At 50.1% G+C, this 15,158-nt stretch overlaps 1 protein-coding gene across 1 annotated transcript; it reads left to right on the top strand.

Moving 5' to 3' along the window:
- The first annotated feature begins 10,949 nt into the window (after positions 1-10,949).
- KCNA5 (potassium voltage-gated channel subfamily A member 5) lies at positions 10,950-13,595 on the top strand. Its single transcript, XM_087813974.1, has one exon. The coding sequence runs from the start codon at positions 10,965-10,967 to the stop codon at positions 12,750-12,752; it is 1,788 nt and encodes a 595-aa protein (XP_087670100.1). The 5' UTR covers positions 10,950-10,964; the 3' UTR covers positions 12,753-13,595.
- Positions 13,596-15,158: the final 1,563 nt, after the last annotated feature.

Genomic DNA, 15,158 nt, shown 5'->3' with positions numbered 1-15,158 from the left:
TTGCTAGAGGTGAGATAATGACTTGGCAGCAGCCCTGAATAGCAAATTCTGAAATTTCAGCAAATAAAACCCTTATGGGGAACAACATTAAAACATGCAAATAGTTATAAAAAGGAAACTAAAAATGTTTCATTGAGCAATTTTTATAGGAGACAGAAAAAAGTACACTAATTGCCATGATGTGCTGTGTTTCTTTAAAAAGATTAGTGAGTATTTCGAGGGTTTGCAATCGCCTGTGTGATCAGCTTGCAAAGACCGCTAGGCTTTCATCTCATGTCCCTACTCATGGAGAAATCCTATTTATAGCATTCTCCTTAAATAAAAGTTAATTCATGCACTGTGCCAAGTATACGTGGGCATGAACTAGAGTTCCATCATCAGTGCACAGTAATCAAGCCACATTGTCAGCTCTGCTCCAGGAAGGTCATATTCCTAAGGCTTCTGGAAATACTGGAATTACAGAAGTGGACATGTGGTGGTAGACTGTTTAACAAATGCTTTGGGACATTTTTTAATATGGTCTTAGAAAATTGTTTCCCAGACTGATGTCTGGTATTGATCCAGCCCTCCTGGCTCAGAGCTAAGAGAATACACAGGGCTGCTGTGTTGTACATTTCACCTACGTGACTACAGTGGGAATGGCGTCCCCTGGATTGTGGAACACGTAGCTCTGGGTTACCCACCAGGATATGTCAGGGAGAGGATCCAGTTCCTGAAAAGCGTACGTCTGGACATCTGTCGTTTGTGCTTGCCCACATCCGTTTTCCTTTCTTAGGTCCATAGAATCCTGACTTCTCCCAGGGATCATCCTTCCCCTACTGTCACCCACATGGGCCAGTGGATTCGCACCTGCTGTCTAATTCTCAGAGCGTTGTATTCCACTGGCTCCCGTGATTGGTTCAGGAATGAATAAGTGACCCAAGATAGGCCAATGACTCGAGTCCAGGACTTTAGTTGGATGCACTGGAAAAATAGAATCCCTCATCTGTAAGACTTGGAGCTTGGAGGAGAGATGCCAGGTGTGGCTGGGAGGCACTACGCCAAGGAAGGCAGCCTGAAAGTGAAGTCAGTGCAAAGGGGAGTGGAGCCAAGAGACGAACGAGACAGATTCCTGATTACAGCGTGAACACCTGGCTCATAGGCCTGAAGCTAGAATTCACTTAGACTTTTCGATTATGTAAACCAATAAATTTTCCTAACATTTTTTCTTCTGGGCCTAGATTTACTAAGGCTTCTGAATGTCCCCACTAGATAACATCCTTCTGAATCTATTACCGCTCCTCTATAGTAATGAAATTTGTTATTGGGATGCCCCATCTTTTTTATGAGATAGAACCCTGATTACGAGTTTCTGATTCACAAATATGGGCATATTATAGACCCATGGTGCTTGTTAGAATTTGTTGGTATAAACTAATCAGTATGCTTTTCTTTATATATACATATATATATATTGATTTCAGAGAGAGGAAGGGAAAGGGAGAGAGAGATAGAGAAACATCAATAATGAGAGAATCATTGATCGGCTGCCTCCTGCACACCCCCGCACTGGGGATCGAGCCCGCAACCCAGGCATGTGCCCTGACCGGGAATCGAACCCCGATCGCCTGGATCCTAGGTTGATGCTCAACCGCTGAGCCACGCCCGGCCGGGCAGTATCTTTATCTTAACTTGTACTGATGTGGATGCATACATTCCATGAAGCCTCTGCACGTGCATCTGAGGGCATATCTAGGTCTTTAAGGTCCCTGTATATGATGGCTCGCCTTGGTGATTCCAGTTACAGAGAGGCCTGCAGGTCTGCAGGTTTGGTTGTACGTAGCCTGCACCTAGAACTTGGAGCCACAATAAAATTGCTAAAAAATTGGAGATCATTTTTATGTCACTAAATAAGGCTATGCAGCAACCCCCCAATCTTAGGTGATTTATGACACTCTTTTCAAAGCAATGGAAAGAGGGTGAAAAATTATGTGTCAGAAAATCTGCGTCTTCATTTGAAATTTAAATTTTAAGTTACCATGAAACACTGCTTTCACATTAATGAAAAGCTTTCTCTTTGCAGGTAGGATTAATAAATTTGTAGTGTTAAGAGTTTCATCTAAGGCAACATAGATCACCAGAACCATGTACTCTAACTTGACCAATGTGGAAGAAACAAAAAAATTACTCATGGAAGAAGCCATTGGCCATATACAAGCCATCCACACAAAATATGCACATCTCACAAGTATCGTCTCATCTCTAATAGAGCAAAATTCAACCAGGGCTCAGCGAGGTGCCCACAGGGAACAGCGTTGTCATCGGAATCTGGGAGGCATCTATAGTCTGAAGAAGCACATGCAGCATTAAAACATAATTTTGCATTGGAAAATGAATAAAACAATTTCTCGTAGTATTTTCATAATGCAAATTACAAGAAACAAAGCTCAGTGCAATTCTTGGCTGTTAGGACATGTGAGTTTAAAAAAATGTTTGAAAGTTGGGATCAACTGTTAGAGGTATGGGTTTTGGGGGAGGGTGATGGAAATGTTCTAGAATCAGATCGCGATGATGGGTGCACAACATTGGGAATATACCAAACTCTACTGAGTTATACACTTTAAAATGGTTTAAATGGTGGATTTTATGCCATGTGTCTTCTACCTCAGTTTTCAAAAAAGGATTAAGAAACTCAGCTCTAATGGGTTGACATAACCCTGTGTCCTCAGCGTAAAAGAAGGTGACATTCACCCCACTACAGCTCCTCTTCAAAACAAGTCTGTCTCCTGGGCCAGCACCGTGTGACTGACTATTCCATCTTTGGGCAACTGGGCTTAACACTGGTTGGGCCGAGCCTCTTTCTACAAATTGCGTTACCTGAAGGTAACAGCGGTGTGCCTTGAAGGTGGCCAGGTGTGGAGGAAAGGTCTGGGAGGGCAGGGGAAAGGAAGGGATGGAGGGGGGGGGGGGGGATGCCAAGTTCCTGAGCATGTGAGACCACATAAAAATTGGACAGCAAACAGGGAGGACGGGAAGGCTGATCTGATCAGGGCGTCCCAAGATTGGATTTTGATACCTCTGGCTTGGCAGCCCCCTGCCCCCAACCTTGAGACCAAATGTGGTCCCACCTGGGGAGGCTGAAGGAATCTAGAAGTCATGAGAATTAAAATTCCACATGGGGCCAAGGAGGGAGGTGCCTGACCCCTTACCAAAGTTTGGGAATCTAACTCTTAAGATGCCTCTCTGGGGAGCAAGAAAACCCCATCTCCAGACCTCGAAGCACTAAACGCCCCGTGTGGCCGGGATGGGACTAATCTTGCCCAGACCTCATCTGCCAGCTGCATGAATTGTGCAGTGACCACAGGTGTTTTTCCCCAGACTTAGCAGGGGTGCTCCTTACATAATAATAAAACCACCTTACATTTGCTTAGCACTTTTAAAACATTATTTTTCATAGATCTTGATACATGACCTAAATTCATAAATGTATCTTTCTGCAGTATGAGCAATATTCTAGCTGGAAAAGCCATTGAATCTAAAATACTCAGTTACCACTTCCCTTAATTTGGGTACCTAAGCAGAGAGTTGGGAAATAAAAGCTGCAGCTGTTGTTAAGTAAAAAATAAAACGATTCAAGTATCTCCAGCCCCTAACAACAAATGAAGCTCTTGGTTCAAAGTTAGAAGGTTTTCATCTCAGGCAAGTGAATGGCATCGTGAGATGTGTTGAGGGAGAAAAGTATGGACGTGAGCAGAAGGGAGACTGAGAAAAATAGTCCCAATGTGTCAATAACTCAGCAGCTTGTCCATGGAGGCGGGGAAGGGAGGGGGCAGGAATACCATGCTCACCCCGCAAGCCCTCCCAGGCCCCGTATGTCTCAGTCCCTTTCTTTTCCATGTTTGGCCTCTGAAAACGCACTGGACCCATTAATGAATCTATTCCTGGATTATATCGAGGGAGGGAAGGAGGGGAGGAGGGGAGGAGAGGAGGAGGGAGGGAGGGAAAAAGCCAAGCTCCAGATGTGAGCCTCGATTTGTGAATGGCCTCTCATCTTAATTCCTCTAAACAGGAAATCATAACAGCTGGCCTGAGGTCTCAGATCTGGGTCAATTGAAGCCTAATCCCTTCTTCTCCTCTAACCCTCAGCCTCTTCTCCTGCTTCCATCTCTTAGCACGGTAAATACATCCCCACACCCCACAAACATATTTGTTTGGTAGGTATGTTTTGCTTCGCTCCACCTTTGACGCTTCCATCAAACAGGAAAGGAAGGTCATTTCCAGGGCTTCCTTCCCAAGGTGTTGTGTCTCAGGCAAGTGAGGAGGGAAGGGCAGGGAGAGGAAGAACAGCTGCTCCCCTCATTAGGGTGTTTTTTGCTACAAATGTATGTGGGGAATGCATTTGGGGAGAGGATTAGGTGGAGGGGGCTTTGCGCTTTGCTGATTAGTACTGTTCCCAATTATGGCTTGACAACATCTCCTTGCCATATCTCATTTCAAAGTAATGTCCCATAGAATTATATACCCGGTAACACTCAGCAGTAAGACCCAGCCTACCAAGGACCTATGAATCAAGACTTCCTCTTAAAATTTTTTTATTTAAAGGCATTTTGGTGAATTTTAACTATGCTCCCTTCTATTTGGCTCTCCCTGGTCTGGCCTAAGACGTCCCGAGCCCTCTCCTCCAACTCCCAACACCTTCATGTTTCCTTACAAAGATGCTGGCCAAGGAATTGTGGGGAGGTGGGGGAAAACAAGTCTCCCTGGTCTGGGGGTGACAGCTTCCCTTGTGGAGGAGACGCTATTGTGGTTTTCTTTAGTTTCCTTTTTTGATGGAGAGGAGATTCAGGCGGATGGGGTCATTTGAAATGACTGGTTTTCCAGAGCGCTAGCGAGGGGCCTGGGAAAACAGCTCCCAGTGTGCGCCCTTTCCTTAAGAAATCCAAGACCTCAGCCCTGCCTGGGGATTGGCGGCGGAGCCCCGCCAGAGCGCCGAGAGATGCTTCAGAGAGTGGTCCCCCCACTCCGCAGAGCCTCTCTCCCCCTCGAAAGGGAGGAGCAGAAGTAGCCTGAGCCCCCGGCCCTCGCCTGGGCCCTGGACTGGCTGGTTAGTATTTTACTGGTTTGCACGGTGCATCCGTCCTGGCTGTTGCTTGGAACCTCTCATCGCATTCCTGACGAGGTTCCTGGGTCTGTCACCCCCTTCACGGTAGGGGAGCAAAATCGATGTTTTATAGGAAACACCGGTGGCCTAATTCCAGTGAAATCTTATTTTTCCCTCCTCCTGTCCTCTAATACTTTATCCAATAGGGGACGCTTTCCCCTTGACCTAGATGAAATTTCAGCAAATTCCATGTTTTTATTTTTTATTTTATTCTTATATAATAAACAGAGCTACAGTAACTTTAGGTCTCAAACACTGTCTCAATTTAGGAATTAAATGGCACAATCCAAACTATTAAATCATTTCTATCCACAAAGTTGTTTTAGTCCGCAAAGTGGAGGCAGCTTGTGTAGTAATAGATAATGCAGTAACACATAACCTGAATAAAGGGCCAAAACAGGTTTAATTCACCACTTACCCTATGTGGCCACCCGAATGAGTCTTAAAATTTTCTGGGTAGGGCCCACATCCACAGTTTATTTAGCTAATCTCAGAAGTCATGGTTTAATTCCTTTCTCTCAGTTTCCCCTCCCTCTCTGCTCCACAGGTGAATTCCTTTCTCTTAGTACAATTGCATTCAACACATACTTATTGAAATTCACACTGTGGGCACGGTGTCTTGTTTGATGTTATAAAGCAAATCAGAGATGTGTAAAGTATGGCCCTTGATTTCAAGCTATCTCTCTCTATATATATCATATCATCTATCTATCATCTATCTATCTATCTATCTATCTATCTATCTATCTATCTATCTATCTATCATCTATCTATCTATCTATCTATCTATCTATCTATCTATCTATCATCTGTCTATTATCTATCTATCTATCTATCTATCTATCTATCTATCTATCTATCTATCTATCATCTATCTATCTCTATCATCTATATCTACCTATCTATCATCTATAGATAGATAGGTAAATGGTGTAGTAGATACTATTTATAGGTGGGGTCAATAGACAAATACATGCATATATATGTATATAAACACACACACAGATAAAGATATTCCAGTGGGAGTGGAGAGGGAAAAGAGACTAAATTACGTAATGGAAAGAATTCTTATTTAATTTTTAAATTTAATTTATCTTTATTGTTGAAAGTATTACAGGTGTCCCCTTTTTTCCATTGATCCCTTCCACCCTGCATCCACCCCACCCCCAGGCCTTCCCCATACCAATGTCTGTGACCATAAGTTATGCATATAAGCATATAAGTTCTTTGATTAATCTCTCCCCACCCACTCTCCCACCCCCATCTTCCCTCTGAGATCCCTCAGTCTGTTCCATGTTTCTATGTCTCTGGATCTATTTTGTTGATCAGTTTATTTTGTTTATTAGATTCCACATATGAGTGAGATCATGTGCTACTTGTCTTTCTCTGGCTTATTTCACTTAGTATAATACTCTCCAGGCCCCACCATGCTGTCCTAAAGGGTAAGAGATCCTTCTATTTTACAGCTGCATAGTATTCCATGGTGTAAATGTGCCACAGCTTTCTTATCCACTCATCTACTGATGGGCACTTGGGCTGTTTCCAGATCTTGGCTATTGTAAATTGTGCTGCGATGAACATAGGGGTGCATAAGTTCTTTGTGATTGGTGTTTTGGGTTTCTTAGGATATATTCCTAGAAGTGGGATCACTGGGTCAAATGGCAGTTCAATTTTTAATTTTTTGAGGAATCTCCATACTGTTTTCCATAGTGGCTGCACCAGTCTGCATTCCCATGGAAAGCTTTTTAAAAAGCATATTGGCACAGTTGCTTTATAGAGACAAAACAAAGTATCTGAGGATGGAGGAAAGGGAGTATTATTACATCTCACCGGGGTGGTCACAGAGTAGGACCTAGCAAGCTCTCCATGGGCTGGCTTTCCTCCACTTCTTTAGCCCAATGGCAAAGAACTCTCCTCCAGCCCTCTGCATCTACTACATTAACTTCCCTTCAGCTCCTCAAACCAGCCCTGCCCCTCCCTCCCTAGGGCCTTGAGATATACTCTTCCACCCAGAATAGATCATTCTCCCCACCCCCCACCCCCACGTCAGAAAGCTTCCCTGGCTCCTAGATGGGGTTAGGCTCTCCACTATTCTCACAGCACCCTATATTCTAGATGGTACCCCTTAAAATTGTTATTAAACAACCAATATAAAATTTCAGTGTCTTTTGCCATCCCCAGGATGCAATCCCACAGAGGAAATATGTCTGTCTTGGTCAACAATATAGTCCCAGAACCTGTAGCAATGCCTTGCACATAGTAGGTACTCAATAACTATTTCTGAATGGATTAATAAATGTGGCATTTAGGACTTTTTCTCTTCTCCCTTTCCTCTCCTTTCCAGCCCAACTCTCCTTTTTTTCAATGCCTTACTTCTCAGAATATTCTTTTCCCTTGGTTCTGCACACCTTCCAAGCCCTCCTGTGGTCTGCAAGGACAAGTCTTGAACAGAGAAAGACCTCCCATCTGTTCTCTGTATATCTCAGTCTAGGGGATATAACCTAGGTGCTGCAAATAGTTCCTCCAGAGACGTTATTTGGGGTTTGGAAGGAGGTTGCTACTCAAAGTGTGATCTTGGACAGGAGTATCAGGGACACCCTGGAGCTTGTTTGAAGTGCAGTCTAAGCCCCACCGGGGGTCAGGTTCTGACTTTTAACTAGATGCTCAGGTGAGGGCGCACATCAGCAGCGCTATAGAAGAGCTTATCTCCTAGGATTAGGTGGGTGGAGAAGAAAGCAGGCTTAGCCGTGGGACAGCTCACCTGTGTCTTCTTAGAAGAAGACAGCGAGATGGAGTTAGGAGTGCAAGAGGTCTGTGAGACGTAACAGAAGAAAGATAGAAGAACCTGCAGAATGCCCTCGGGAAAACCTTCAGGGCATGATGCTGATCTGACTCTTGTGAAAGGAAGGAGAGGGGAAGAAAGGGTTGGATGGAGAGTGTCTCGGACTGCAGTGTGTTTCTTACAAAGACTTGCCAACCCAGTGGGGAGATCCCAGCGCAGGGACTGCATAGTGGCAGTCTGCATTGGGCAGAAATGGCCTGGTCCTTGTAACCCTGCTGCACCCAGTCATTGGCAGAGGGCTGCCCAGGAAGAGCGTGGCCTCTGCAGGGGAACCAAGGCAGAGCCAGAAGGGGCTACCAGCTGAGGCTGTCAGCTAACTGTACTCCTTGAAGCTAAAAAGTAAGTTCTTTCTTTAAGGGAGACTCAGCAGTATACACCCATGGCTGCCACATGTGACATCTGGAGGTAATTTTGCAAGGAATCTGTGAAAGCTAGTAAATATATGGAAAGCAGATTCAAGAAATTACCACATTAAAGGAAGCCGGACTTACGTGCTTTTTTCCAGGACTATTTATGTTGTACTGATTCTTCAGGGAACAGTCTCCCCAAGGGCCCCTGGAAGACAAGGTCCAGAGAACATTTTCCCTTAAGGACCCCAGGGAGAGCCCGTGTGAACCAATGTGGTGTCCCTGTATTTATAAGATGCACAAGTCGGTAAACAAGATGCAGAGGCCACATTTTCTGAGAGCAGCCTCTGCCAGCTCAGTAAGCCCCAGGCTCCCCAGAGGCAGACCTGATCCTGACTCGAAACCTCAGAACCAGAGAAAAGAAAAACCCAGAGAGATGCAGCAGGAATGGCAGAGGTCTGGGAGGGGAGTGTGAGCCCTGAGGTCAGCCAGTGATGCCTCCACATACTGATTTTCACTTTCATGCCCCTTTTTCACTGAGGCACGTCTGCAAGGATAGCCCACCACATGTACAAAGTCACACACAATGAAAACATTTCCACCTGCTGAAGTCACATCACCCTCATGTACACTTCAAAAAACCACATGCACATACACTCTCCAACCTGACACGAGCTTGTATGTCCACATCCTGCTATTTCAACAGATGCTTGTCACATGGTTCCAAGTTTCCAAAACATCCCTTATGTGTAGATCACAGACAAGAGGCTGTAACATCCATACACATAAACCCCAAACAACACACAGGAACAAAACTAATCAGACGTTCAAAAACACAGTGACTTTACGGTAACTTAAAACTAACAAACCTCTGGAACTGCCAGACATGCCTTGAAAGATATTTCCCTTGGCTATTGATGTCCAGCGAAGCCCTGCCGCAGCCGGAGCAGGGGCAGAGAGCCTAGTGTGCCAACCCAGAAGGACTTTGCTGTTATCTTAGCCATTTCCCTGCCTCCTGCAGGAGGGAACTAAAGCTCTCAGGGCTGATGTTTCGGGGATGTTATGGGGAGAGAGCTCTTAAATCTGGAAAGGAGGTTACACATTTCTATAGAGGAGTGGAGTAGAGGGAGCAAGAGCCCAAACTCTCTGCTTGCCTGGGTTTGAATCCCAGCCTTGCCACTCTCTATCTGTATGACGTTTGGCTAGTCAGTCTCACTGTGTCTCCTTTTCGTCATCTATAACGTGAGGATAATAGTAGTACTTACAAAACAGGTTGCTGTAGGAATACACCAGTGTTGAGAATGAGCCTGGTGCATGGAAGAGCAAAGTAAGTGCTGGCTATTATTCTACTCCTGGGAGGTCTGCAGCCCTGGGACTTCCACAGCCTCCATGGTTCTCTGTTATAAACTGTCCCGACACAGACCTCCATGCAGTTGCTAGCTCCCTTCATCAGGCCCAGGGACAGCTCTCACCAGGATCTCTTCACCCCTCCTCCCCTTCCCTGTTTAGGTTTTTGCAAATGGATTTGTGGAGAGGGCGGAGGGATTGTGTTTCTGCAGGGATATGAGACCAGGCAGCAAACTTTCCAGACTCCTGTAGTGCTGGGTCTGCCTTGCTGACCACTGCTGTCTGGACTGGGAATGAGGGCTTTCCCCGGGGCAAGGGCAGGTGCCAGCCTAGTTACCTTTTGCTGTGTTTGTAGGAAGTTGGGAAGAGACATTCTTCTCCATTGGCCTGGAGATAGATATATGTATCAATCATCAATCTATCTATCATCTACCTATCATCATCTATTATCTATTTAATCTTTCAAGGTCTATAGCTCTGCCACGCCCCTTCCAGTGTGAAAGCTTTCCCAAAGAAGAGAGGACCCTTATTCCTCCAGGGCAGAAATGTGAAAAGGGCTGTAGTCTCTTCTCTCTTACTCCAGCGCAGCCAAGGACTCATCCCTTCAGCCCATGACAATTCATTTTCCCTGGAGTCCACTCTGTGTTCAGCGGGCCCCCAGGTGAGCTGAAATCCGGAGCTGTTCCCATCTGGTTGCCCTGGGAGTTTCAGCGCTCTGGGTACAACCTGTTCCTCCCTCCCTGCCTCGCCTGGCTGCGACCTTTTCAGCGCCCCCCCTCCCCTGCCCGGGGCCCCAGCTGCGCCCTCCCGAGAGACTCCCGCTGCCACGGTGCCTGGAGGGGAACCGGGAGGGGAGGGGAGGGGAGGGGACGGGAGGGGAGGGGAGGGGACGGGAGGGGAGGGGAGGGGACGGGAGGGGAGGGGAGGGGACGGGAGGGGACGGGGACGGGAGGGGAGGGGACGGGAGGGGAGGAGGAGGCGGGGGATTGCTGCGGCTGGGGCCGGGCGCCACCGCGCAGCGGGAGAGGGGCGGCTGAAGGTTGCATCTGCCAGAAGGAGGCTTTGACTGCTTGGTAACGGGCCGCGGAGCCGAGAGAAGCGCCGAGAGCAGGGCAGCAGCTTCTTGACGTCAGGACCTAGCGAGGGAATCGCAACCCCAGCCCGCCCCACCGTGCGCCCGGCCGAGGGCGGGAGAGGTGCCGGTGCCGGACGCGAGGCTCCTGGGCTGCGAGTGGGGGGCGGGGGGCGCGGGTCGGCAGGGGCGCAGCATGCCCGGGGCCCCGGGGCCATGGAGCTCTCCCCGGTGCCCCAGGAGAACGACGGGGCCATGACCGTCAGAGGCGGCGGCGAGGCCCGGGCAGGCTGCGGCCCAGCCACGGGGGGAGAGCCCCAGTGCCCCTCGACGGCTGGGCTCCGCGATGGATCCAGAGAGCCGGCGCCGACGGGGTGCTGCGCGCTGGGCAGCGCGGGGCCGGGAGGGCGGCGGGAGCAGCCGCAGCCTGGACCGCTGCCCACGGGGGACGAGGAGGGAGAAGGCGACCCGGCCCGGGGCCCGGCGGAGGACCGGGGGCCGCTGAGCGCGGTGGCCCCGCACCACCAGCGCGTCCTCATCAACATCTCGGGGCTGCGCTACGAGACGCAGCTGGGCACCCTGGCGCAGTTCCCCAACACCCTCCTGGGGGACCCGGCCAAGCGCCTGCGCTACTTCGACCCCCTGCGGAACGAGTACTTCTTCGACCGCAACCGGCCCAGCTTCGACGGCATCCTTTACTACTACCAGTCGGGGGGCCGGCTGCGGCGGCCGGTCAACGTCTCCCTGGACGTGTTCGCCGACGAGATCCGCTTCTACCAGCTGGGCGACGAGGCCATGGCGCGCTTCCGGGAGGACGAGGGCTTCATCCGAGACGCCGAGCGGCCGCTGCCCCGCCACCCGCTCCAGCGCCAGGTGTGGCTCATCTTCGAGCACCCGGAGAGCTCGGGGCCCGCGCGGGCCGTGGCCATCGTCTCGGTCTTGGTCATTCTCATCTCCATCGTCACCTTCTGCCTGGAGACCCTGCCCGAGTTCAGGGACGAGCGCGAGCTGCGCCGCCACCCGCCCGCGCCCCCCGCGCCCCCCGCGCCCGCGCGGGGGCTGAACGGCAGCGGCTCGGGGGCGCCCCCCTCCGGCCCGACGGCCGCGCCGCCGCCCAGGACCCTGGCCGACCCCTTCTTCGTGGTGGAGACCACGTGCGTGGTCTGGTTCACCTTCGAGCTGCTCGTGCGCTTCCTCGCCTGCCCCAGCAAGGCCGCCTTCTCGCGGAACGTGCTGAACGTCATCGACGTGGTGGCCGTGTTCCCCTACTTCATCACCCTGGGCACCGAGCTGGCCGAGCGCGAGCCGGGCGCGGGCCAGAACGGCCAGCAGGCCATGTCCCTGGCCATCCTCCGCGTGATCCGCCTGGTGCGCGTGTTCCGCATCTTCAAGCTGTCGCGCCACTCCAAGGGGCTGCAGATCCTGGGCAAGACCCTGCAGGCGTCCATGCGCGAGCTCGGCCTGCTCATCTTCTTCCTCTTCATCGGCGTCATCCTCTTCTCCAGCGCCGTCTACTTCGCCGAGGCCGACGCCCAGGAGACCCATTTCTCCAGCATCCCGGATGCCTTCTGGTGGGCGGTGGTCACCATGACCACGGTGGGCTACGGGGACATGCGGCCAGTCACCGTGGGCGGCAAGATCGTGGGCTCGCTGTGCGCCATCGCGGGGGTGCTCACCATCGCCCTGCCGGTGCCCGTCATCGTCTCCAACTTCAACTACTTCTACCACCGGGAGACCGACCACCGGGAGTCGGACCGCGAGGAGCAGGCGGCCCTCAAGGAGGAGCCGCAGGGCGGCCCGGGGGCCGGGCCCGACGGCAGAGGCGCGCGGAAGGCCAGCTGGAACAAGGGGTCCTTCTGCAAGGGGTCCCCGGAGAATGCTGAGGGAGCCCGAAGGGGCAGCTGCCCCCTGGAGAAGTGCAACCTCAAGGCCAAGAGCAATGTGGACTTGCGGAGGTCCCTGTACGCCCTCTGCCTGGACACCAGCCGGGAGACAGACCTGTGAGGGGGGGGTCCAGGCCGGCTGGTGGGGACAGCAGAAGCCTGGAACCCCGGCATCTACATTAGACCACAGAGTATTTCAGACCCACCCTGTAACCCACGTCTGTCCCTCTTCCTTTCGCTCCTTCCCTCCCTCCCTCTTTCCCTGGATCCCCCCATTTTTCCCCTTCTTTCCATGGCACCAAGGGTCGCCTATTTTTAAAAAGTACCACATTCCATGACGCAAGAGCTGTTAAAATGGTGAGCGCCATGAGATGGATGTATTTGTAGCCAGTCTCCTATACCCAGCACAGGAACAACCCAAACAGAAGTGACTTTAAATAGCCCAGATCCCAAGAGATTTTATCACCGCCTCCCCCCCCATCCATGTGTTTCAGATTTGCTTTACATATATGATTATATTTGTGTATAAGGGGAAATATTTTTTATGGCTGGTGAGTGGATTTTTGCACTGTAGTTCAGATGAAGATATTTTGGATATATTTTCTGGACATAGGTTGTTTTTAATGGAAGAGAGAGTTACTGTAATGTTTTTCTGTGAAACTTAACGTTAGAGCCAGAGACGCTGGGTGGTTACAGGGTCTGGTTCCCGTGTCTGTAAGCCTCTCTCTCTTTTCTGGGATGTGCTACCGGTGCTTTGCATCTAAGGCAGGGAATGTTCTGGAAGAAAGGCACGCCTGACCTTTTCTGTGCGCCTTAAACAATTCTTATAACTTTCTTCGAAAGCATGTTCATGATGTTGGAGGAAGGCTTCTGATAATTCGTTCTCTTTGTTTTTGTCCCAGGAAATAAAATGTTACTTGGTTGAGGCAATTGTTAGTTTTTCTGCAGCTGATGCTTTTTTTTTTTTTTTTGAAATTAAAAAAAAAAAAAAAAGTCTGTCACTTGCTGTTTTTGCTTTTGGAGTCAGAGCAAATGCCACCTTGACTGGGGTAGAAAAGTGGGAACGCTAATGATTTGCTCACCAGCATGTTTTTGCTGGATCCCCTCAGTGACTCATAGACAGGAGTGAATTCTGTTCCTCTCAGGCTGTTGATGATACGGACACCCCTGTAACATGTTGGTGTTAGACTCAGCCATCAGCGTGGAGCGGGATGGAGCTAAAGGCCCAGGGTGATCAGGCCCCCCTGACCCCTCCTCACCCCTCATCCCCCACCCCCAACTGCTGTGGTCTCCCAGTGCTGGATTCTGAACTCTCCTTTGCTGCAGGCTTTAAGCCGTCTTTGCCACGGCTCTCAACAGCTCTGAGAAACATGCCCGATTCTTAGACATGAAGCCTGTTTGCAAACCAGGCCCTGGAGTGAAAGTCATGGCGGGAGGGTGGGAAGGAACAGCACCTGTTGTGCTCTCCTGCCAACCATTGTGTGGCCAGGAGAATGGTGGACGGAGCAGCCAGAGACCACATGGAAGGATTCGATTGTCCACACTAAAGGCTGGTTTCTGCCTTGTCCAGAGTAATCCCTAAACTCAGAATGAATCTCTTTGTTTCCTTTTCACTGGCTGGCTGTGGAAAAACATCACAGTAGGTAGAACACTGGTTGCAGTTTCTCTCTGGGATTAGCTATTCCCGTGGGGCTCTGAATTCCTGCTGCTGCTTTCTCTGCTGAGTTATCCAAAGACTGGTTGCTTCACATGGTCACCAGGGAGGGCTGGTGGTCCACAATCACCTCTACCACGACAACAGTGAGCTTAATGGCTGGTTGTCAGGGTGCATCCAGGTCTCCATGGGGCGAGGGGGCATCTGCTAAATTGATGTCTGGGAACTGTGGGTTTAAATAAGATGCTGACACGGTAATAAAGCCTGTGCCTGTGACTGACCCGAGCCTTTTGTACCCAGGAGCTGTTAGCAGCCAATCTGAGGAGGAAACAGGGCAGTGCAGGCAGGCAGGGCTCTGTTGTTTCTCACCACATGCTGGGGCAAAGAGAGAGAAACAGAGACACTTTATTTACTTATAGTTTACATTCTGCCTAAGAGCAGGGCATCCTGCCAAAGCTCAACTCCACAGTCTCACCTCCAAGCCCTCTCTGGCTTTAAAGCTAATGCGTGGAGTTCAGCACACACCTTGACACTGGGACGGGGCCACCCGGCCCCAGGCTCAACCCTCCCTTAAAGGCAGCAGAGAACTTACCACCTTGGATCTGAAGGTCGGATCCTTTAGGCCTAAACAACAGAGAGCGGTGCCCAGGTCTTCCATGTATCCAGGTGCCTGTCTCCACCTTTAAATGCCCAGTGAACAGATGCAATACGAACCCTCAGGGTGCGGTGGAGGAAAGGAGGGAGGGAGTCTCTCTATTTTGTGTGAAAGGAGGGGACACTGCAGAGCAGGTTTACAAAGGGAAATTGGGGGTTCCAGCGGTCCCCCTGGAGTGGGGTATCCTGTCCCCTGCTGCTGCCTGTCATCCCTATGGC

This window comes from Miniopterus natalensis, chromosome 2 (genome assembly GCF_054644295.1).
Source record: "Miniopterus natalensis isolate mMinNat1 chromosome 2, mMinNat1.hap1, whole genome shotgun sequence".
NCBI classification, from domain to species: Eukaryota; Metazoa; Chordata; class Mammalia; order Chiroptera; family Miniopteridae; genus Miniopterus; species Miniopterus natalensis.
The sequence above is the reverse complement of the archived record's forward strand: the minus strand, read 5'-3'. Positions and strand labels throughout refer to the sequence as shown.